The sequence below is a fragment of the Capra hircus genome, chromosome 1 (assembly GCF_001704415.2).
Source record: "Capra hircus breed San Clemente chromosome 1, ASM170441v1, whole genome shotgun sequence".
In the NCBI taxonomy this organism is placed as follows: domain Eukaryota; kingdom Metazoa; phylum Chordata; class Mammalia; order Artiodactyla; family Bovidae; genus Capra; species Capra hircus.
This window is the reverse complement of record NC_030808.1, coordinates 82,958,253-82,983,026: the sequence shown is the minus strand read 5'-3', so window position 1 is coordinate 82,983,026 and position 24,774 is coordinate 82,958,253. Positions and strand designations below refer to the sequence as shown.

Genomic DNA, 24,774 nt, shown 5'->3' with positions numbered 1-24,774 from the left:
GCCTGAACCACAAGTGGGAGATCTTGTAACCACAAGACCACTGTAATCACTATGGTGTGACGGGCAAAAAGGCTTTGGATCCGGGTGCAGATGCTCAGTAAGCAGTCAACGCTCACTGATGGCGTCGGCCTCTACCCCAGCCATGCTGCGCGCACCGGCACGCTCACCGCAGGCAGAGGACCAGTTCCACCCACTCAGGGTGTCTGCCCAGCACTGCTGAGGTCAGCAGCGTGGCGACTGGGCAGGGCAGAGGTGGCTGGAGAGTAGGGGAAGAATACAGCACAGACTGGGGGCTGGGGAACAGTACCCAAGAAGGGCTAGGAACTGTGACAGGTCATGAGTTGGGGTGATATGAGGTTAAGGGTAGGGTAAAGGAACAGAGTGTCTCTCTCTACAAATGACCAAGGCAGGAGAAGGGCCAAGAGTCTCCCATTCCCACTGCACACGTGAAGCGGCTCAAAACCAAAGCAAACCGCACTGCGATTTCCTTGCCCTCACAACCTTACCTGCCCTGCTTCCATACCTGAACTAACTGCCTTACTCAGGGGAAAGGAAGGAGAGGACCTGAGAAATGTCAGTCAGTCATACTCAGACTTACATTCCAAAGAGAGCTCCCCCAAGATGTGCTGCATGATCAAAAAATTTCCATCCCAGGATCATTCCTGCTGTATCCATGGCAATAATGGCTTTTAGGGCCTGAAAGCCAGAAAAGAGAACAGAACTGATACAACTTTGATTGTTCCAGCATTGACATTTCTAATTTAAGGGCAAGAATTCAGTCAATGTAAAATATCACCCTGTCCCCAGCACTTCACGTCATAAAAATACTCACATTCCCTGCTGTGAACGTGAACATTGGAAGGAAGATGATGGCAAGTCTCCCTTCCGGGATCTTAGTGCAAACGGCTGCAAGGACAGTCATGATTGCGCCCGACTGCAAACCAACACATAGGGGAAAATGTGAAACTCTCACTGTTCACCTGTTTAGGACTACAAAGTCTAAAGCAGAAATACTTCTTCCAGAAAGCTTATAAGCCATACATTTCTAGGGGAGCAAAGTTAAACAACTTTCCATTACTAATGTACAAAATAACAAGCAAAGGGGCTCCAAGTCCACGATACAGTAACCATCTGGCAAGGACTAAACTACAGGCAGCAAGATGTAACAATGTCAGCACTTGACAAACTTCAGGAACCCTGTCACATGATCACCATATTTAGAGACTAAAAATGGACTTCTCAAACCTCAACAGAACTCCTTCAATCAGCGAGTGAGCATGAATTCTCCCAATACGCACATGTGTGGAATTCCTCCCAAATTTAATGCTTTATCATAACTCATGTGAACTTTGTATCCTACTTCATAACACTAAATGTTTTCCCTAAAAGAATTTAACAAATGTTCTGCTCCAGGAAAGCATGCCAAATTTGTCCCGTGGCTCTCCATGACCCACCCCTCACAGAATCCTCCCAGGGACACACATGCATCTGCCTGCTTGAGAAGCACTTTCCTTCACAATCTTGTATCTGAGAATAAAAATAATCGAATCTTCACAACCTTATGACCCGTAAGTCAATCATCTCTTGTTATAACTGAAATTATAATTGCTATACAGTTTTATCATCTATAGTGTTTCTCACATTGCTACAAATCTTCATAATTTAAATTGATGACGGCTATGAAATACCTGCTGGATAAATTATGACAATGTAACTAAACTTTCTTAATATCACATGTTCCCAATTTCTCTGGATGGTACAATAACTGAGAAACTGGACCATAATCCCTTGTTTACATTAAATCTCAAGATCATGATTCATTCAAACAGTTGGGCCCTATGCTAGATGCTGAGGATACAGAGGGAATAAAGTCAACAACTCCTGCCTTAATGGAGCTCACAGACTGGCACAAAAGACTAAAATAAGTAAAAGCAACAAAGCATGGTCAGCTATGACGGGGGGGCTTGGCAGCCGCCAAACTTTTCCAAAGCAGTATCAGTGCTTTACTCCATCAGCATTATACGAGATTTCAGTTTCTCCACATCCTCACCAGCACCTGGGATGATCTAATCATCTTTGAGATATAGTGATATCTCAGTATGGGCTTTATTTTCATTTTCCTAATGACTAATGATGTTCATCTTTACATGTGGTTATTTGCTATTCATATATCTTCTTCGAAGCATCTGTTCAAACTTTTGCCCGTTCTATAATTTCTTTATATAGTCTGACACACGTTTTATCAGACTTCTGACGGGCAAATATTTTCTTTTAGGATGTTATCTTTTAACACTGTCTTTGGAAGATTGTAAATTTTTAGCTTACATAAAGCCTGATTATCATTTGTTTTCTTATGGGTCCTGCTTTGTGGTGTCTCAACTATGAAGTCTTTGTCTAATGTAAGATCACAATGAGTTTTTTCTACGTTTTCTACTATAAGTTTTTATCTTAGGTTTTACATTTAGGTCTGTGTTTCACTTTGAAGAAAACTTCAAAATACTCCTGAACCAGATTTAACTTTTACCATTCTGCCACATTGCACTTATTTTCTCTCCATACAATACTTTTTTATCCTGAAACATTTGAGAGTAGGTGGCATATATCAGACCCTTTTACTCCTAAATACTTCAGTGTATACTTCCTTATATTAATATATCCTACAAAATAGTTCTCAATTTCAAGAAATTTTACATTGATACAATATTTTCATTTAATCTACAGAACATACTCCAGTCTTGTTAATTCTTCCACTAGTGCCCTTGCGGCTATTTCCCCCACTTATTGCACAGTCGCCCTGTCTCTTTGCTCTCCTAAAAGCTGGACCATTTCCCCAGCCTTTTTTTTTTTTCAAAGGGGGGGTCCATTTTCATTAAAAGCCTCTGATTAAAAAAGGTGAAAATAAAGGATATCTGCATAGAGTAAGCCAAACATTTTCCTAAACAAAAAGCTGTGGAAATTCCCTGGTGGCCTGGTGGTTAAGAATCTACGCTTCTACTGCCAGGGGCCAGGGTTTGATCCCTGGTTGCGGAACTAAGATCTCACAAGCTGTGCAGTACGACCAAAAAATAAATACAATAAAATGTCATTAAAAAAAATAAAAAGCAAGTTGCCATTTATTCAGACACATAAATACTTTCAAATCTGTGTAATATAAAGGTCACACTGAGAAAATTTTAGAAGGATAATGGGACTGCCTACCTTTAAAATAGTAAGTACAATAAGTTACAGTCACAAAAAAACTGGCTTTACATAGAATGGCTATTAAGAATTTTCTTTAATATTTAAATTTCTGTAATGAGCACTTTAGGCTTTCCAGGTGGCTCAGTAGTAAAGAGTCCACTGGAATTGCAAAAGGCCTGCAATGCAGGTGTCCTGCATTCAATCCCTGGGTTGGGAAGATTCCCCTGGAAAGGAAACGGCAACCCACTCTAGTATTCTTCCCTGGGAAATCCCATGGATAGAGCTTAGTGGGCTACAGTCCATGGGTTCACAAAGGAGTTAGACATGACTTAGCAACTAAACAAAAACAATGAGCACTTTAGATGGAGAAAATAATCATCGATAAAGAAGGAAGAATCCCTCAGAAGAAATGGAGTAGTCCTCACAGTCAATGAAAGAGTCTGAAATGCAGTACTTGAGTGTTCCATTCATTTTCAAGGCAAACCATTCAACATCACAATTATCCAAGTCTGTGCCCCAATCACTAATGCTGAAGATGAAACTGGATGGTTCTATGAAGACTGTCTGACACCAAAAAAAAGATGTTCTTTTCATCATAGGGGCCTGGAATGCAAACGTAGGAAGACAGCTGTGATAATAGCCAAGTTTGGCCTTGGAGTACAAAATGAAGCAAAGCAAAGGCTAACAGAGTTTTACCAAGAGAATGCACTGGTCATAGAAAACACCCTTTTCCAACATAAGAGACAACTCTACACATGGACATCACCAGATGGTCAATACTGAAATTGGACTGATAATATTCTTTGCAGCCAAAGATGGAGAAGCTCTATACAGTCAGCAAAAACAAAACTGGAAGTTGGCCCAGATCATGAGCTACTTATTGCAAAATACAGAGTTATATTGAAGAAAATAGGGAAAACCATTAGGCCATTCAGGTATGACCTAAATCAACTCCCTTATGATTAACAGTGGAAGTGACAAACAGATTCAAGGGATTAGGTCTGGTAGATAGAGTACCTGAAGAACTATGGAAGGAAGTTCGTTAACACTGTACAAAAGGCGGTGACCAAAATCATCTCCAAGAAAAAGCAATGCAAAAAGGCAAAATGGTTGCTGAGGAAGGCTTACAAACAACTAGGTAGAGAAGCAAAAGGCAAAGGAGGAAAGGTAAGATATACCAATCCGAATGCAGAGTTCCGAAGAATAGCACGGAGAGGTACAGTCTTCTTAAGTGAACAATGCAAAGAAAGAGAGGAAAACAAAATGGGAAAGACCAGAGATCTCAAGAAAATTGTAGATACCAAGGGAACATTTCATGCAAAGATGGGCTCGATAAAGGACAGAAATGGTACAGACCTAACAGAAGCAGAAGATATTGAGAGGTGGCAAGAATACACAGAAGAACTGTACAAATATGGTCTTAAAACCCCACAAAACCACGAAGGTGTGGCACTAACCTACAGCCAGACATCCTGGAGTGCAAAGTCAAGTGGGCCTTAGAAAGCATTACTACAAACCAAAGCTAGTGGAAGTGATGGAATTCCAGCTGAGCTATTTCAAATCCTAAAAGATGATGCTATTAAAGTGCTGCACTCAATATGCCAGAACATTTGGAAAACTCAGCAACGGCCACAGGACTGGAAAAGGTCGGTTTTCATTCCAATCCCAAAGAAGGGCAATGCCAAAAACTGTTCAAACTACTGCACAATTGCACTCATTTCACACCCTAGCAAGGTAATCCTCAAAATCCTTCAAGCTAGGCTTCAACAGTACATGAACCGAGAATTACCAGATGTACAAGATGGATTTAGAAAAGGCAGAGGAACCAGAGATCAAATTGCTAACATCCACTGGATCATACAAAAAGCAAGGGAATTCCAAAAAAAAAACATCTACTTCTGCTTCACTGACTATGCTAAAGCCTTTGACTGTATGGATCACAACAAAGTGTAGAAAATTCTTAAATTTTCTTAAAGAGATGGGAATCTCTTTAAGGCAGATCACCTTACCTGCTTCCTGAGAAACTTGTACACAGGTCAAGAAGCAAGTTAGAAATGGACATGGAACAACGGACTGGTTCCAAATCAGGAAACAGTACGTCAAGGCTGTATATTGGCACTCTGCTTATTTAACTTATATGTAGAGTATGTCATGCAAAATGCCAGACTGGATGAAGCACAACCTGGAATCAAGATTGCTGGGGGAAATAACAACAACCTCAGATATGCAGATGACACCACCCTTATGGCAAAAAGCCCAGAGGAACTGAAGAGCCTCTTGATGAAAGCCAAAGAGGAGAGTGAAAAAGCTGGTTTAAATTCAACATTCAAAAAACTATGATCATGGCATCTGGTCCCAAAACTTCATGACACATAGATGGGGAAAGAATGGAAACAGTGACAAATTTTAATTTCTTGGGCTCCAAAATCACTGTAGATGGTGACTGCAGCCATGAAATTAAAAGACGCTCGCTCCTTGGTAGGAAAGCTATGACAAACCTAGATAGCATATTGAAAAGCAGAGGCATTACTTTGCCAACAAAGGTCCGTCTAGTTAAAGCTATGGTTTTTCCAGTGGTATGTGAGATGTATGGATGTGAGAGTTGGACCACAAGAAAGCTGAGCACCGAAGAATTGATGCTTTTAAACTGTGGTGTTGGAGAAGACTCTTGAGAGTCCCTTGGACTGCAAAGAGATCAAACCAGTCAATCCTAAAGGAAATAAATCCTGAATATTCACTGGAAGGACTGATGCTGAAGCTCCAACACTGTCACCTGATATGAAGAGCGAAATCATTGGAAAAGACCCTGATGCTGGGAAAGATTGAGGGCAGGAGAAGGGGGAGACAGAGACTGCATCACCAACTCAATAGACACGAGTCTGAGCAAACTCTGGGAGGCTGTGAAGGACAGGGAAGCCTGGAGTGCTACTGTTCATGGAGCTGCAAAGAGTCAGACATGACTGAGCAACTGAACAAACAACAATGGGGAAGCAATTTCGATAGTATAGGATTTTAACGCTCGTCTTTAAATTCAGCTAACCACGTTATGTTTGTTTCATTGGAGAGAAAGTTTAATTTTACTGGTTTTTTTCCTTTCTCAGAAAATAAGGTCTCAACCTGATTTCTTCTGAGTTTTGTTGACTTTTTAAGGCTTTATTTAAAAATCTAGGATACATAAGTTACATATCTGCTATAAAGCAGGAAAGGTGAGGGGTTACTCTTTAACTTTCAAATTCTCAGTGACACTGACATCCACTCTTTTTAATATAGTATATGCTGATAGATTGGAGAAGGAAATGGCAACCCACTCCAGTATTTTTGCCTGGAGAATCCCATGGACAGAGGAGACTGGCGGGCTACAGTCCAGGGGGTCACAAGAGCTGGACATGACTTAGTGACTAAACCACCACCATACTAACAGATTATGGGGGCAGATGCTGAACTTCTAGCCAGAACAAATCTTTCAGGGAGTCATGAACCCAAACCCATACAGACCCTAGAGGTCTGCCTCTTTGGTTAAAGGTAAGGATCTTTTATTCTCCACTCATAACTTGATTATACAGCCTATAAGTTATGCATAAAAGTCAACTCATTATTAGGAAACCAATTTTCATAAATACTTTTCTTTATTTAATCTTTATGTATGTTATCATATAAAAGCTTTTTGTGCGTGATTTTTTTAAACTATGAATTTTAAATGAATTTGCTTTAAGAAGCCTTTTGTTTCTGCAAGCTGCTGCTGCTGCTAAGTCACTTCAGTCGTGTCTGACTCTGTGCGGCCCCACACACGGCAGCCCACCAGGCTCCGCCGTCCCTGGGATTCTCCAGGCAAGAACACTGGAGTGGGTTGCCATTTCCTTCTCAAATGCATGAAAGTGAAAAGTGAAAGTGACGTCAATGAGTCGTGTCCAACTTTCAGCGACCCCATGGACTGCAGCCTACCAGGCTCCTCCGTCCATGGGATTTTCCAGACAAAAGTACTGGAGTGGGGTGCCACTGCCTTCTCCTTCTGCAAGCTACATACTGCTAAAAACCCCAGGTGTTATATGTAAAACAAATAAAAGACAACTCTGAAAAGCTTAGAAAGGAAAGCAGCCCAGCTAGAAACCTTAGGAGCCAAGGAACAACATAGTGGTGAGTTTTCTTTTGGCCTCATGCTGCTCAGACTGGGCTCTGGTGAAGCTCACAACCTGGAAACACAAATGAACTCAGACAAAATAGGTCTGTACCCAAAAATGCTCACTCTAGCCAAAGGAACAAGAAAGCAGTCTAGCAAGACAAAAAGTTTTCAGACAACAACCACTCTACTCCAGAACATTACAGAAACAACCATGGTCTGATCCCCATCAGCAAAAGCTGAGTGCAGAGTCTGGACTTCCATTCTTAAAGACTAACAAGGCACGCCACCCTCTGACAGGGTGGTGCCAGTGGAGGTCACTCACGCAGCAGTAATAAGGCACTCTTGCTCCTTCTAGACAGAGTGGTATTAGCAGAGGTCTACTGAGGAGCCAGAACTCCCCACCCTGCAGCAACAAGAGCCCTTCCCCACCACGGTCAAAGGGGCTGGAGTGGGGAACCTGGACTACCAACCTCACCCAGCAGTAGCGGTTAGAGCACTGTCAGAGGAGGCCTGATACACAGATTTAATTAAGATTAAAGTCTCATAATGTAATACCCAAAATGTCCAGGTTGCACTTAAAAATCACTTATCAGGGAATTCCCTACAGGTCCAGTGGTTAGGACTCAACACTTTCAGTGCCGTGGCCCAGGTTCAATTTCTAGTCAGGGATCTAAGATCTCCCAAGTAGCATGGCCTGGCCAAAAAAATAAATAAAATTAAATTAAAATTAAAGTCACCCATTATTCCAAGAACCAGAAAAATCTCAACTCGAATGAGAAAAGATACCAACCATCAAGATGACACAGATGTTAGAATTATTTAACAAGCATTTTAAAGCAGCCATCATAAAAGTGGCTCAACAAGCAATCACAAACATGCTTTAAACAAGTTAAAAAAAATAGCATAGAAATAGAAAGGCTCAAAGAAATAGAAGATATCAAGAAAAATGAAAACTAAAAACTGTAATAACCTAAATAAAAACAACGAATGACTCAAGAAGAATGGAAAGGACAGAAATAATTAATCAGTTACCTTGAGACAGAATAGCAATTACCCAATATGAACCACAGAGAAAAAATAGACTTTAAAAAAAGTTACTGGGGTTTTAGGGATAATAAACTATCTAACACCATGTCAAAGGCCCAGAAAGAGAGAAGAAAAAGGGCAAGGCAGAAAAGGGACCTAAAGAAACAGCTGACCAACTCCCAAAAGACATAAACCTAAATATGCAAGAAACTGAGTGAACCACAAACACGATAAACACAGATGTCCATGACGAGACACACAGTTAAACTTCTGAAACTAAAGAAAAAGGAAAAGGTCTAGAAAGTGGTACTAGAAAATGACATCTTACCTGCAAGGGGAAAAGCTACTTGAACAACAAAGAATTTCTCTTCAGAGATTATGGAGGTCAAAAAAAAAAAAAAAAAAGTGGCACAACATTTCTCAATTGCTGAAAGAACTGAGCCTGGAGTTTTATATCCAATGAAAATATCCTTCAGAAATGAAGGGAAGAAAAAAAAATGAAAGGGAAATTAAAACACTCTCAGAACAAAGAAAACTTGAGAATCCGTCACAGCAGACCTAACTGGCTAGGGGCTGAAGGAGTGGCTAAGAGAAGTTTTCTACACAATGAAATGACAGAAGGAGGAAATCTTGGATCATCAGAATGAATCAAGGAAAAAGTAAAAATTATGTGTAAATACAATAGACTGTCCTTCTATCTTGGAATTTTCTAACTCATGTTTATTGGCTGAAGCAAAAATCATAAATGTATGCAAAGGAAATATTTAAGACAATTAAAATCTGGAGAAGGTATGGGGCAAAAAGTGAGGTAAGGCTCACTTCACTCAAATTAGTAAAATGATACCACAAGTAGATTGTGGTAGTGATATACACAGATTGTAGTACCCAGAGCAAACGTTAAAAAGTTACACAAAGAGATATACTCCAGAACACTACTGGTGTTCAGTCGCTAAGTCCTATCCAACTCTTTGTTACCCCATGGACTGCAGCACACCATGCTTCCCTGTCCTTCCAGAACACTATAGATAAGTCAAAATGAAATGCCAAATGAATCTGCACTAGCTATCGTTTTGTTTCACTTGCAACTTTGTAAGAAAGAGACTGAAGATACTCTCCTAAGCATGAGAAATCAGTTTATGTATAGTTTAGATCAGTGATAAGCTAAATCAATGAAGTTACAGCAAACAGGTTATCCATAATGCTGGTAAGTCACTTGTCGTGTCCAACTCTGTGTGACCCCATAGACGGCAGCCCACCAGGCTCCTCTGTCCCTGGGATTCTCCAGGCAAGAACACTGGAGTGGGTTGCCATTTCCTTCTCCAATGCATCAAAGTAAAAAGTGAAACTGAAGTTGCTCAGTTGTGTCCGACTCTTTGCGACTCCATGGACTGCAGCCCACCAGGCTCCTCCGTCCATGGGATTCTCCAGGCAAGAGTACTGGAGTGGGGTGCCATTGCATAACACTGGTATGCAAATTCAGCCAATGATAAACTATTTATAAACACAACCATACAAACTCTATGGGATGCAGCAAAAGCAGCTCTTGGAGGGAAGTTCACAGCAACACAACTTCTTTAAGACGCAAGAACAACCTCAAATAACCTCAGTCCTAACCCACCACCCAAAAGAATGTGAAATAGAAGAACAAACAAAACCTCAAGCTAGCAGAAGGAAGCAGACATTAAAGATCAGAGAGGAAATAAATAAAATAGAGGTAACAGGGAAAAAAGAACCCAACACAGTAAACAGCTGGTTCTTTGACAGGGTAAAAAACACTGACAAAGCTCTGATTGGGCTCACCAAGAAGAAAGGAGCAAAGATCCAAATGAAATAAGAAATACAAGAGGAAAAATCGTAACTGATACCACAGAAACACAAAAAGCCATTAAGAGAATACTATCAACAAATATGGGCTTCCCTGGTGGCTCAGAGGTTAAAGCGTCTGCCTCTAATACGGGAGACCTGGGTTCGATCCCTGGGTCGGGAAGATCCCCTGGAGAAGGAAATGGCAACCCACTAGAGTATTCTTGCCTGGAGAATCCCATGGACGGAGGAGCCTGGTGGGCTACAGTCCATGGGGTCGCAAAGAGTCGGACACGACTGACTGACTTAACTTATGAACAAATATATGCCACGAAATTTGACAATCTAGAAAAAAACAGACAACTTTCTAGAAACATACAGTCCACCAAAACTGAATCAGGAAGAAGTAAATAATTTGAACAGAACAACTGCTAGAAATGAAGCAGAATCTAAAATTTAAAGAAAAATCCCTGAAACCAAAGTCCAGGACCAGATAGCTTAGCTGGGGAAATCTATCAAACATACAAAGAAGAACTTAATACTGCTCCTTCTCAAACTCTTCCAAAAGACTGAAGAGGAAGGAACACTTCCAAAGACATTCTATGAAGCCAACATCACCAGGATACCAAAAGCAAAGACACTACCAAAAAAGAAAATTACAGGTCAGTTATCTTTGATAAATACAGACACAAAAAAACTCAACAAAATATTAGCAAACTGAATCCAAAGACATATGAAAAAGTCATACACCATGACCAAGCTGGATTCATCCCCAGGTCACAGGGAGGGTTCAATATATGCAAAGCAACCAATGTGACACGCAGCAATACGAGAAGAGACAAAAACCACGTGACCATCTCAACATACACAGGAAAGGCATTTGATACATTTTAACACTCACTCGTGATAAAAACCCTTACAAAAATGAGAGGGAACATAACATAATAAGAACGATTTATGACAAACCCACAGCCAACATAATATTCAATGGTGAAAAGCTGAAAGCCTTCCTGCTAAAATCTGGAACAAGACGGGATGCCCACTCTTAGCACTTCTCTTCAACATGGTATTGGAAGCCCAAGCCACAGCAATCAGACAATAAAAACAAATAAAGGTATTCAAAATTGGTAGGGAAAAGGTAAAACTGTCATTATACACAAATGACAAGCTACTATATATCAATAGAAAATCCTAAAGACTCCACACAAAAACTACTAGAACTGATAAGTGAATTCAGTTAAGGTAGCAGGACACAAGATTAACATACAGAAATCAGTTGCGGTTTTTTTACACTAACAATGAAATATCAGAGACTGTAAACAAACAATGCCCTTTAAAATCACATAAAAAATAATAGAAACCTCACCGAGGAGGTGAAAGATATATGCTCAGAACTACAAAATATTAATAAAGGGAATTAAAGATGATACAAAGAAACGGAAAGATATCCCAAGCTCTAGGCTTGGAATAATTAATACTATTTAAATGACTATACTATCTAAAACAACCTACAGATTTAATGAGATCCCTATCACATTACCCATGACATTTTTCACAGAACTAGAACAAATAATCCTAAAATTTACATGGAACCATAAAAGACAGAATTGTCAAAGCAATCCTGAGAAAAAAGGACAAAGCAGGAGACGTAGTCCTTCCAGACTTCAGACAATACTACAAAGCCACAGTAATCAAAACAGTGTGTTAGCACTGGCCTCAATAGACATGCAGCTCAACAGAACACAACACAGAGGTGGGGGTGGTACCACATACCAATTAATCTTCAACAAAGGAAGCAAGAATATAAAACAGGAAATAGCCTCTTTACAAGTGGTGCTGGGAAAGTCGCAGAGCTGTATGTAAGTCAATGAAGTTAGAACATACCCTCACACCATGCACAAAAATAAACTCAAAATGGCTTACAGACTTAAATGTAAGATATGATACCATAAAACTCCCAGATCACAGGCAGAACATTCCCTCACATAAATCATACCAATGTTTTCTTAGGTCAGACTCCCAGGGCAATAGAAATAAAAACAAAAATAAGCAAATGGGATCTAAGCAAGCTTACAAGCTTCTGCACAGCAAAGGAAACCACAAACATAAAAAGACAACCTATAGAAGGGGAGAAACTATTTGCAAAAGATGTGATGGACAAGGGCTTAATTTCCAAAATATACAAACAGTTTATACAATATCAAAAAAACAAACAACCCAATTGAAAAATGGGCAGAAGTCCTAAATAGACACTTTTCCAAAGGAGAAATACACAAGGCCGATAGACACATGAAAAGATGCTCGACACTGCTAATTATTAGAGAAATACAAATCAAAACTATAATAAAGTAACATCTCACACTGCTCAGAATGGCTATCATTAAGAAGTCTACAGATAAAAAAATCCTAGAGACGGTGTGGAGATGAGAGTGTAGATCGGTGCAGCCACTATGAAAACCAGTATGAAGATCACTCAAAAAAAACTAGAGTTGCAGTATGATCCAGCAATCCTACTTCTGGGCACCCAGACAACACTATAATTCAAAAAGATATATACATTACTATGTACATAGCAGCACTATTTAAAATAGCCAAGACATGAAAGCAACCTAAATGTCCACTGACAGATGAATGGATAAGGAAGATGTGGGACATATGTATAGTGGAATATTACTCAGCCATAAAAAAGAATGAATAATGCCATTTTTCAGCAGCAAGGATGGACCTAAAGATTATCATACTAAGCAAAGTGAGAAAAAGACTAATACCATATGACATCACTAACATGTGGAATCTAAATACAACACAAATCAACATACCTATGAAATATAACCAGGCTCACAGATATAAAGAACAGACTTGTGGTTGCCAAGTAGGTAAGAGGTAGGGCAGGGAAGGAGTGAGAGTTTGGGATTAGCAGAGCAAACTATTATATACAGGAAGGATAAACAACAAGATCATACTGTACAGCAAAGGGAAGTATACTCAATATTCTGTGACAAACCATAATGGAAAAGAATATGTAAAAGTATATACGTATAACTGAATCACTTAGGTCTACAGAAGAAATTAACACATTGTAAATCAACCACAATCAGATTTCTAAAACTTACAAAAACTATTTACAACTTCAAGGGAAAAAAATTCTAACATTTTTACATATGCTACTTCCTACAATAAATACTTCATTGATCTCTGCCGTCTCAAGACTAAGGGTATATTTAGCAGCAAACAAACTTTTGAAAATCAGAAAATTTGAAAAGCTTCCTGCCAATAACTAGTTAGAAATTCCATTTTTAAATAAGATTCAGAACATGCACAGCTCTAACAAAATCCTTACCAAAATCTAGTCAATATTCTTGCTCCCTTGTGCCAATGTTAACTGGCAAATATTCTTTAACAATCTTCATCTTTCAAAGGCAATAAGGCCAGTACTTTTAATTTTCTACAATTCTGTCAATAGTATTTTTTTCTCCACGTTTCTCATTAAATATACTATATACTGGAGAAGGCAATGGCACCCCACCCCAGTACTCTTGCCTGGAAAATCCCATGGACGGGGGAGCCTGGTAGGCTGCAGTCCATGGGGTTGCTGGGAGTTGGACACGACTGAGCAACTTCACTTTCACTTTTCACTTTCATGCCTTAGAGAAGGAAATGGCAACCCACTCCAGTGTTCTTGCCTGAAGAGTCCCAGGGACAGAGGAGCCTGGTGGACTGCCATCTACAGGGTCGCACAGAGTTGGACACAACTGAAGCGTCTTAGCAGCAGCAGCAGCATACTATATACCTGATGACTTGCTTTTCTTTCATTTTAACCAAGAAAGAATAAAAGTATCGGGGGATAATAATTACATCCTGCAATGGCTCAATAGTATTTTGATGACTGAACAGAAACCACCACTTCCACCTTATGCTTCTCACTATGCTAAAAGCTCTCTAAACATCTGCATTGCAAATCAGAAATAGGCATGTTATCACAACTTTATATTGAAAAACAGGTTCAGAGAGGTAAAGTAACAAGCCCTGGAAATCACAAATAAGTGGCAGAGCTGGGATTCAAACCCAGTCTAATTCCAAATGCCAGATCCCCTGAACTAACGAGAAACGTACTCCCACCTTCAGAACCTCCAATGTCCTCTAAAGACGACTCAGCCCTTTCAGTGTATATCAGATGTGTGTAATGTTTGCTCCCCAACTAAACTAAATTTGAAGTCAAAGTCCATGTCTGATTCATCCAACTAGTCTTCACAAAACAGGTACTTAATTGACAAATGAGGTACAGAATAGATTGGAGATATATAAATTATACTGGCACCGAATTTTATATAGAAAACATTCCACAAAGAAAAAAGGGTAGGGGGCTATAGTTAAAGCATAAAGGTCACAGGACAAGATATCAGCCTCATCAGGAAAATTAAGTAGACACAAATCTGAGGAACAGACAAATTATGGCATGATTATTTTACATAAGGGTGCTTTTCTGAAATTAAACATTTGTAGAGTTTCTTTAAACATAACATTTCTATTTGAAAACATTTAAGTGCATTAGTATTTATGCACAATTAAATGTGTAGTCTTTAAAGAAATATGTAAAGATTTCCACATGTCTAGAATTTGCCATTAAATGCAAAATAAAACAGACTTGTAATTTTTACAAAATCATCCAGAACATAACTGAGACCAGGAAACTGTGATCTTGCTCACTGGATGCATTCCCAGTCTCTAGCAAGTACAGTGCCTAGTAGTCCAACCTGCATAGCACACAAATACTGATAAAGAAGAGGATACAGTACCAGATTCAAATCTCTATTTAGAATTTTTCAATGCTCTCTGGTTTATGGGGATTGGATACCCACTATTTTGACTACTCCTCATGATATGTACTCTGTGCCAGTACATATCAGTGAAAGACTTCACTTTCACTTTTCACTTTCATGCATTGGAGAAGGAAATGGCAACCCACTCCAGTGTTCTTGCCTGGAGAATCCCAGGGACAGGGGAGCCTGGTAGGCTGCCGTCTATGGGGTCACACAGAGTCGGACACAACTGAAGTGACTTAGCAGCGGCAGCAGCCAGTTAAGTATATATAGACGACTAAAAGCTATAGCCTGAAATTTATAAGGCTTTACAAATGTATACATTCTATATTAGATTCAGATTAGTTAGTAGTATTATTTTAATATTAATTTCCTGCTTTGATAGTTGTATTGTGGTTTTGTAGCTAATAACAGGGTTAAGGGTAATAAGAATCTTTGTACTAATTTTGCAACTTTCTTGTACGTCTAAAATTATTTCAAAATGAAGTGAAAAATTTTAACTAGAAGTACTTACTGCACCAAGTGATGGTCCATATCTTCCTGTGGCAACTTTACACACATAACTGACAAAATTGGAAATAACACCTAAGAAATAAATCACATTTCAGTAATTTCAGTGACGTATAAAAATGGCTTCCATTTCTGACCTCTACCCCATGAAGACCAACAGTTGGGTTTCTTCAGTCAAGGTGCAGGCATAAATACTTATCCTGCCTATCACTTCAGATATATTATAGGGAAAGCAAAGTCTGAGCCACTGCACCACTTACTAAGTAACACATGGTCATTCACTCTACCTCTTACTTTTCATTTTCCTCATCTACACAGTATGAAGAAAGACTATGGCCCAAACTCACCAACTGTCTGGGAATTCTCTGGACTACATGCTATACACTAAATCAGAATCTCTGGAGCGGGACCAGGGAGTCTGTATTTTACCCAGTTTGCCAAGTGAATGTGCTGCAGATCCAGACTAGACGATTTTTTAGGTCCCTTTGGCACCAATGTCATCTGACCTTGAGTGTGGCTAACTTCGAAAAACAACTTTCTGTGGAGCAGGAATTAATGGCACTTGAAAGAGACTCTTTGTACTTACAACGACATTAATGCTCGGGGGAAAGAACTACACACATAGGCCAAAGATGGCACTCAGCTTCTGTTCTGAGGGACTAGATGCACATGAGTAATTAACAGTGATTAAGTACCCACTCTGGACCTTGTGGTAGATGCTTCTATTCTCATCCTTTCTACAAGCGCATGTCATGAGAGTGAGTATCATTACCCTCAGAGAGGTATAGTCTTTTCTGCAACATGATACAGCTGGTAGCAGAAATAGGATCTGAACCTAGGTCTTCCGTCTCCAAGTTGAGTGTCTTTTCACTACACATAACTGGCAGATATACTGTTTTTAAATGAAAGGATTTTAGGAATGAATTTTTATACTTTACAGCTTTAAGTACATTTTGCAAACAAAATACATTTTTTTTTAGACAGTTCACTTCAGTTGCTCAGTCGTGTCTGACTCTTTGCAATCCCATGAACCGCAGCAATCCAAGCCTCCCTGTCTATCACCAACTCCCAGAGTTTACACAAACTCATGTCCATTGAGTCGGTGATGCCATCTAACCATCTCATCCTCTGTCGTCCCCTTCTCCTCCTGCCCTCAATCTTTCCCAACATCAGGGTCTTTTCAAATGAGTCAGCCCTTCGCATCAGGTGGCCAAAATACTGGAGTTTCAGCTTTAACATCAGTCCTTTCAATGAACACCCAGGACTGATTTCCCTTAGGATGGACTGGCTGGATTTCCCTGCAGTCCAAGGACTCTCAAGAGTCTTCTCCACACCACAGTTCAAAAGCATCAATTCTTCTGCACTCAGCCCTCTTTATAGTCCAACTTTCACACCCATATATGAGCACTGGAAAAACCATAGCCTTGACTAGATGGACCTTTGTGGACAAAGTAATATCTCTGCTTTTTAATATGCTGTCTAGGTTGGTCATAACTTTCCTTCCAAGGAGTAAGTGTCTTTTAATTTCATGGCTGCAGTCACCATCTGCAGTGATTTTGGAGCCCAGAAAAATAAAGTCAGCAACTGTTTCCACTGTTTCCCCATCTATTTCCCATGAAGTGATGGGACCAGATGTCATGATCTTCGTTTTCTGAATGTTGAGCTTTAAGCCAACTTTTTCACTCTCCTCTTTCACTTTCATCAAGAGGCTCTTTAGTTCTTCTTCCCTTTCTGCCATAAGGCTGGTGTCATCTGCATATCTGAGGTTGTTGATATTTCTCCCGGCAATCTTGATTCCAGCTTGTGCTTCTTCCAGCCCAGCGTTTCTCATGATGTACACTGCATATAAGTTAAATAAGCTGGGTGACAATTTACAGCCTTGACATACTCCTTTTCCTATTTGGAACCAGTCTGTTGTTCCATGTCCAGCTCTAACTGTTCCTTCCTGACGTGCATATGGGTTTCTCAAGAGGCAGGTCAGGTGGTCTGGTATTTCCATCTCTTTCAGAATTTTCCACAGTTTCTTGTGATCCACACAGTCAAAGGCTTTGGCATAGTCAATAAAGCAGAAACAGATGTTTTTCTGGAACTCTTGCTTTTTCCATGATCCAGCGAATGTTGGCAATTTGATCTCTGGTTCCTCTGCCTTTTCTAAAACTAGCTTGAACATCTGGAAGTTCACGGTTTTTTGAGACAAGCAAACTTTAATCAACCAACTGCCAATTTAGCAGGGTTTAGGAACCCAGAATCCTGAGTTATCATTTTCAAGCTGAGATAAAGAAATGCTGCTAAGTCCAGGATGACTAGAGTGGTTCCATGCTAATGTATCCTTGCAACAAAATGAACGAACTCATTCTTGACAATCTCACTGGAGAGCTCTAATCAAAAGCTTTCTGGAAACTGAACACACTTTGGAAATTAGTGTAAAGTTATTTAACAAAGATCCACATGATCAAAGCAGCCGAGAAGTCTGGGAACCACTCATCTATAAAATGGTGGGCCTGAGCTAAAGAAACCAAGGCCTTGGGAGACAAAAATGACATGCTTAAGTACTATACCAGCTTGTATCCTTCTCTATATACAATCTGAGAAACAAATATGTACTGAGGATTACTATAGAATGTGGCTATAATCATTCCCTTTGTCCCGTCTCCAGATAGGTGAGAGCACTTAAACTCTGGACAGGCCCGAGATGAAAGCTGATTACCTGCAGATAAGTATACTGCCATGAACTGCTCTTGACCCAGAATGTTCACTATGCTGGAGGAGAAGCTCCACAAGACATACATATTGGCTGCCATGTGAAACAAGGAGAAATGACTGAATGTTGACAGCAACATTGGAGAACAAAGGACCTCTGTAAGAGAAAGAAAATGTCCTGTAATTGTGCATACACACACAGCCAGGAAAAATGATCCATTTTAGACTTTTTTCATTATCATTATGAAAAAAACATGCACAACAAACCAGAGCCAGTTAAAAGATTGGAGAAGATGGTTAAAGATAGCATTTTTCAAAGTGGTACAAAGCTACCTTAAATCTCTTTTCTGTAGCAACCAATAAAAATTCTCAGGTCAACAAAAGCAACTTGTCCTATGGAAAAAGTTAGCTATAAAAAATAATTAGTAAATTATTTAAATCACAGAAATAAAACTGTATATAATAGTCTCTTTAAAGAGTAAACTTACAGTGATCACTGATCTCAAGTCACTAAAAAATTTTTATGGAAATCTACTATGTGGAAGGTACACTTTAGGTGCCTGGATACAGCTGTAAGAGAAATGAGATTCCTGTCTGCCACAAGCTTACAGCCTGTCCTCCAGATTTTGCTTATAACTATTGACAAGTTAGTCATATTTCTTATAGTACTTCAATTACCATAAAGCATATTTGCTTCATATTACCTCAACCTCAAAATAAAAATCACACAAGCTAGACTTACTTGAGGCTGGATTGGATGTGAAGTATCTGATCATTGTCCGCTGCAGAGAAGGTACTCTCCACAAACAAAATACAAAAACATTTGCAGCTATGATTCCTACAAAATAAACATTTCTAATTTAGGAAATTAAAGATAAAAACAAAGAAAATCTAATCAAAAGTCCACATTAATAAGATTTTCTACCACATTAAAGAGTATCACCAAAAAAAAAGTATTACATACTTGGGAGAGGGGTAAGTTAAGAAAAGTGAAATCAATGTTTTTGAATATCAAAACTGTCATGGGTTGGTAAAGTCAGAAGATTCCTGTAAAACTGCAAATGCTCTAGGAGCTAACTTCCTTCACTCAGCTCCATATTTCACTTCTTCTCAATAAATAATCAGATCTGTAATTACTGTTTGAAAATGGCCAAGTCAAAGACAGAAGTAATGTACAAAATTAGGTTCTTTGGCCAAGAGTAAAAAAGCTATAAAACATCACTTCTTTTTCCAAAGGGAATGGTATGCTTCTTTAACTTTTGAATAGCTTTCGGAAACAACTATGGATCATCTGTGCAGGGACTTCCCTGGTGGCCCAGTGGTTCAGACTCTGCATTTCCACCGCAGGAGATGCAGGTTTGATTCCTAATCCGGGAACTAAGATTCCACATACTGCTCAACACAGCCCAGAAATAAGTCAAAAAAAAAAAAAAGATCATCCATATAGATGAAGATCCACAGGTCTGCAAAAAATCATTATTTAAGAATTCAGGAATAGTTTGGAAGAATTTTGCAACTGCTTTTGAAAATATGTTTACATGTGGGAGTCAGGTGACTTTCATTTTTCTGCAAGAAGTTGTTAGAACTACCACTAAATTAAGTAAGCTTTTTGACAAAGTAGTTAAAATAGTTAAAAAGTGTATTGACTAGTAGGTTTATGACACAATAGTTAATTCTAGGGAAGAACTAAGTTATTAAGAACTGCAAACTTTAAAAAATACATTAATTTTAGGTACCACAACTCCTTACACACAGTAGGCACGCATCTACTTGAATTAAAGAAATTTAAACATGTATTCATTCCTCCAATCTCTTTAAGCAACAAGCAACTAGCCCTTTCAACTTCTTCAATTCTAGCAACATTCTGCTAAGCCAGAATTTCTAATCTAGTGCTCTTTCTACTAGACAGAGACACAGATAGCCAAGGGGATCTCTTTTGACCTTGGCCACTCTAGGACTTCAGACACCAAACAGCTCCTTAACTGGGAAACAGTATACACTGGTCCCCAGAAGCAAGTGAGCAGGAAAGGTGACAATCCTCTGAAGAAGCAGTGCACACTGTCTAAAGTTAAGGGTGAAGAAAACTAGCAGGACTGACTCTGTCCTGCTTACACTGTAACCCAGGCAAGAGGCCTAACATCTCAGCCTCAGTTTTCTCTTCTGTTAAAAAAAAAAAACAAACACACAAAACTCAAAGAGTTGAAAGATGACTAGATGAGAAAATATGACTAAATGTAGTGATCACACAGTGATAACTCAAAAAGTGAAAATGATGGTATAAAGGGAATAGCCTTTTTAGGTCTGAATCCTAAAGGCATGCCCTTAGAAGGTTTGTGGCCTGTGGCATTTCACGGCCTTCACTTCAGTTTTCTCATTGTAAAGTGAGAATAAAACTTGCTAAACATCATGAGGGTCGTATGTGTGTGTGTGTGTCACTCAGTCATAACTGGCTCTTTGTGACCACATGGACTGTAGCCCACCAGGCTCCTTTCACCATGGAATTCTCCAGGCATAAATACTGGAGTGGGTAGCCATTCCCTTCTCCTGGGGATCTTCCCAACCCAGGGATCGAACCTGGGTCTCCTGCATTGTAGGTGGATTCTTTACCTTCTGAGCCACCAGGGAAGCCCCATAGTACATATATCTAGTATGTAGACTACTCCAAGAAAAGGGTTCCCTCCCCCTCTTTTTCCTTTTAGAGGTAGAAGTGTTTAAGGTCTCTGTTTGTACCCTCATTTAGGAGAAGGATTACTTGCCTCCTCCTAACTCAGTCATGCCTAGGACTAGCTTGGCACCACTGATTTGGAAAGGTTGCTGGTGCCTCAGTGGCTACCTTTGCAAAAAGTGATGTACTTGATTTTATCAGCAAGAATATGGAATAAAGACCTCCAAAACTTCTCTCCTTCATAAAAGCAGTGAAAAAGTTGGCTCCCCAAAAATGTTACAATCAACTTTTTCAGAAGTCTGGAAACTAGCCAAAGGCTTGCAGCAATCCAACATTTTTTTTTTTTTAAAGAAAAATGATGAAACTCAGTAAGAAAGTGAGCTTTGAGGCATTTTAACTTGCTCTAGTCACAGGCCTCACTTTCCAGATATAAGTTACATGAAAACAATCCACTTTCCCAGTGCTGCCTGGCAACCACCAGAGACTGAAGAATGGAGCTGAATCTCTTCCAAAGCCTTGTTCCCAAAGAACTATCATCATCTGACCTATCTGATAATAATTTCTTGGAAGACCCCACTAGCAAGGATGTCTGTATTTGATCTGACTGGCAGCTCAAGTGCAAAATTCATTCCACAGGAGAAATCTGTCAAAAGCAATTTATAGGCAAGTGTTTAAGTTCCCAGCTGGCTGAGGTGATGGATAACAGACTAAACAAAAATCTCAAAAGGAAAATATTAGCAATGAGATATTCACAGGTGCTTACAAAACCTCACATATTCCTGGGATCTAGAAAGTCACAAGAATAAAAAAACCGTAGACTTCAAGATGGTATTTGTTACTAGAGACAAAGAATGATATTACATAATGACAAAAGGGTAAAAAAAAGAATCTTGATATCCACGAGGAAGATATGACCATTATAAACATATATGCTCCTAACAATAGAAACCCAAAATGTATGAAGTAAAAATTGACAAAACTTAAGGGAAAAATAAATGACTCAATAATCGTTGGGAAACTTCAACACTTCATTTGTGACAATGGATAGAATTAGACGATCAGCAAGGATGTAGAAGATTTTAATACTATAAATCAACTTGACCTAACAGACATCTATAGAACATACCCCTCAAGAGAATACACATCCTTCTGAGACACACATGGACCATTATCCAGGACAGACCATATGTTCAGCCACAAAACAAGTCTCAATAAATTTTCAAACTGAAAATTTCAAAACTGAAATTATAAAAAGTATGTTCTCTGACAACAGTGGGATAACACAATAATACATTTGTAAAATTCAAAAATATGTAGAATGTAAGAGGGAGGGCCTCCCCTTTTAACGTTTCTAAAGGAATGTTTACTAAAAAGGGGTGTCAACACTTCCTGTTTGTAAGTGTGTATTCATACTGAATAAGGAGAAGAGGAAGACTTCGGTTCTTTGTTGGCATGTTAAGCACAGAGAGAGATGCTTGACAGCATGCTAACTGAAGCCAGAGCAAATATATCTTCATCAGGTTATCAGGAACTCTTCAGTAGAAAGCTGAGGCCTTAACTGATTAGTGATTGATCACATTGGATTTGGTTACAAGATGGAAGTGCTGGCTGGGTTAAGCATCCAAAGAAAAGAATGAAGCAGACTAATTTAAGTGTTAACTTAGGTTTCTGGATTTGAAACTGAGCTTCTCATCACTCAGGTACAATCTTGTGATGATATTTTTGCCTGTTGTTTGTTTTTTTTTTTTGGTATTGCTCTTAAGAGTCTTTTCTCAGCATATTATTCTGCTCTTGCCTCTGTCCTCTTGGGGCACTTCAGTTCTGCATGCTACCCCTGGGATCTCTACTGTTGCTATGTGAATGACAAGATGTAAGTGACCATTATAGTAAACGCTCTTTGTAAAAAAAAATTTTTTTTAATGTTTTTAAAAATGTATACATTTTATGGGCTTCCCAGGTGGCCTAGTGGTAAGAACCCACCTGCCAGTACAGGTAGACTTAAGAGACCAGGGTTCAATCCCTGGATGGAGAAGATCCCCTGCAGGAGGGCATGGCAACCCACTCCAGTATTCTTGCCTAGAGAATTCGATAGACAGAGGGGCCTGGCAGGCTGGAGTCCAAAGGGAAGCACAGAATCAGACACGACTGAAGCAACCTAGCACACACACACATACATTTTATAGTCCAGCTTATCAACTTGATATTTTGCTGTCAAGTATGTTTTTCAACCTATATTTATCCATCCTATTGATAAATGCTAGTGATTAAAAAAATGCGAAAATCACACACTCTTTAATAACCAATAAATAGATCAAAGAAGAAATCACAAGGAAAATTAGGAAGTACTTTGAAAGGAAAAAAAAAACAAAAATCAAAAACATACCTGCTATGAACTGAATTGTGTTCTCCTAAGATTCATATGTTGAAGATATAATCCTTAATGGGACAGTATCTGGGGATGGGACCTTAGGAGGTAATTAGATTTAGAGGTGGGGCCTTCATGATGGGATTAATGTCCATATTAGAGAGATACCAGAGAGCTGTTCTGGCTGTACCTGCCATATGAAGACATAGCAAGAAGGTGGCAGTCTGTAAGCTAAGAAAGATCTCACCAGAAACTGACCATGCTGGACTTCGAACCCCAGAATTATGAGAAAATTAATTTCTGTTGCTTAAGGCACCTGGTCTATGGTGTAATATTTTGTTATGGCAGATCATGCTCAGCCAATACAAAAACTTAAAAGGATATAGCAAAAACAGGGCTGTGAACGCCTACACTAAAAAAGACCTCAAAGCAATAACCTAAGCTTCCACTTAAACTGGGGTGGTGGGGGGGGGGGAGAATAAAGTAAACACAAAGCCAAGTAGAAGGAAGGAAATAATAAAGTTTGGATGAAGTAGAGACTAGAAAACTAGAGAAAAATCAATGAAACTGAAAGCTGGTTCTTTGACATCAACAGTCGACAAACCTTTAGCTAGACTGACAAAGACAAAAAGACTCAAAATCCCTAAAATCAGGAAAGAAAGCCGAATGTTACTACTGACCTTACAGAAATAAAAAGGATTCTAAGAATACTATGAACAGTAGCATATCAACAAATGAGAATAACTTAGATGAAACTGACAAATTCCCAGAAAGACAAAGCATTGAAACTGACTCAAGAAAGACAAAATCTGAATAGGACTTTATAAGAAGAGATTGAATTATTAATAACAATCAAAAAATTCACATAAATAAAAACCCAAGGGCCTCCCTGCTGGCTCAGTGGTAAGGAATCTGCCTGCCAAAGCAGGGGACACAGGTTTGATCCCTGGTCCAGGAGAATCCCACATGCTGTGGAGCAACTAGGCCCATGCGCCACAACTACTGAGCCTGTGCTCTAGAGCCCAGGAGCTGCAACTGCTGAGGCCTGCACACCTAGAGCCTTGTTCCACGTGAGAAGCCACCACAATGAATGAGAAGCCCACATACCTCAAGTAGGAGTAGCCCCTGCTCACCGCAACTAGAGAAAAAGCCCACACAGCAATGGGGACCCAGAACAGTAAATAAATAAATAATTTTTTAAATGAAAAAAGAAAAGCCCAAGACCAGATGGCTTAACTGGTATATTACATGCTGAGAGCTGCTATAATTAATTACTATAAACTAGATGGCTTAAAACAATAAAAATGTATTCTCCTACAGTTCTGGAGGACAGAACTGTCAACTGGGTCATGCTTCCTTATGAAGAATCTAGGAAAGACTCTTTCCTTCTTCCTAGGTCCTGCTGGTTCTTGGCATTTCTTGGCTTACAGCAGCACCTCTCCAATGTCTGGCTCCCTCACTTCACAGGCCCGTTTTTTCTATTGGTGTCTTTCTGTTCTCTTCCCTTATTATAAGGACACAAGTCACCGGATTCAGGGCATACCTTAATCTATTATGATCTAACTATTTCAATTAAGATAACACT

The 24,774-nt window shown here is 39.3% G+C and overlaps 1 protein-coding gene across 1 annotated transcript in view; it reads right to left on the bottom strand.

Moving 5' to 3' along the window:
• Positions 1–24,774, bottom strand: part of PARL (presenilin associated rhomboid like) — a 53,457-nt gene that overhangs the window by 1,993 nt on the left and 26,690 nt on the right. Inside the window, exons 5-9 of the mRNA XM_005675204.3 lie at positions 18,902–18,997; positions 18,167–18,316; positions 15,464–15,534; positions 833–934; positions 599–696 (exon numbers count right to left, since the gene is read on the bottom strand). Of these exons, the coding sequence (XP_005675261.1) occupies positions 599–696; positions 833–934; positions 15,464–15,534; positions 18,167–18,316; positions 18,902–18,997 (517 nt within the window). The remainder of the gene's footprint in view (positions 1–598; positions 697–832; positions 935–15,463; positions 15,535–18,166; positions 18,317–18,901; positions 18,998–24,774) is intronic.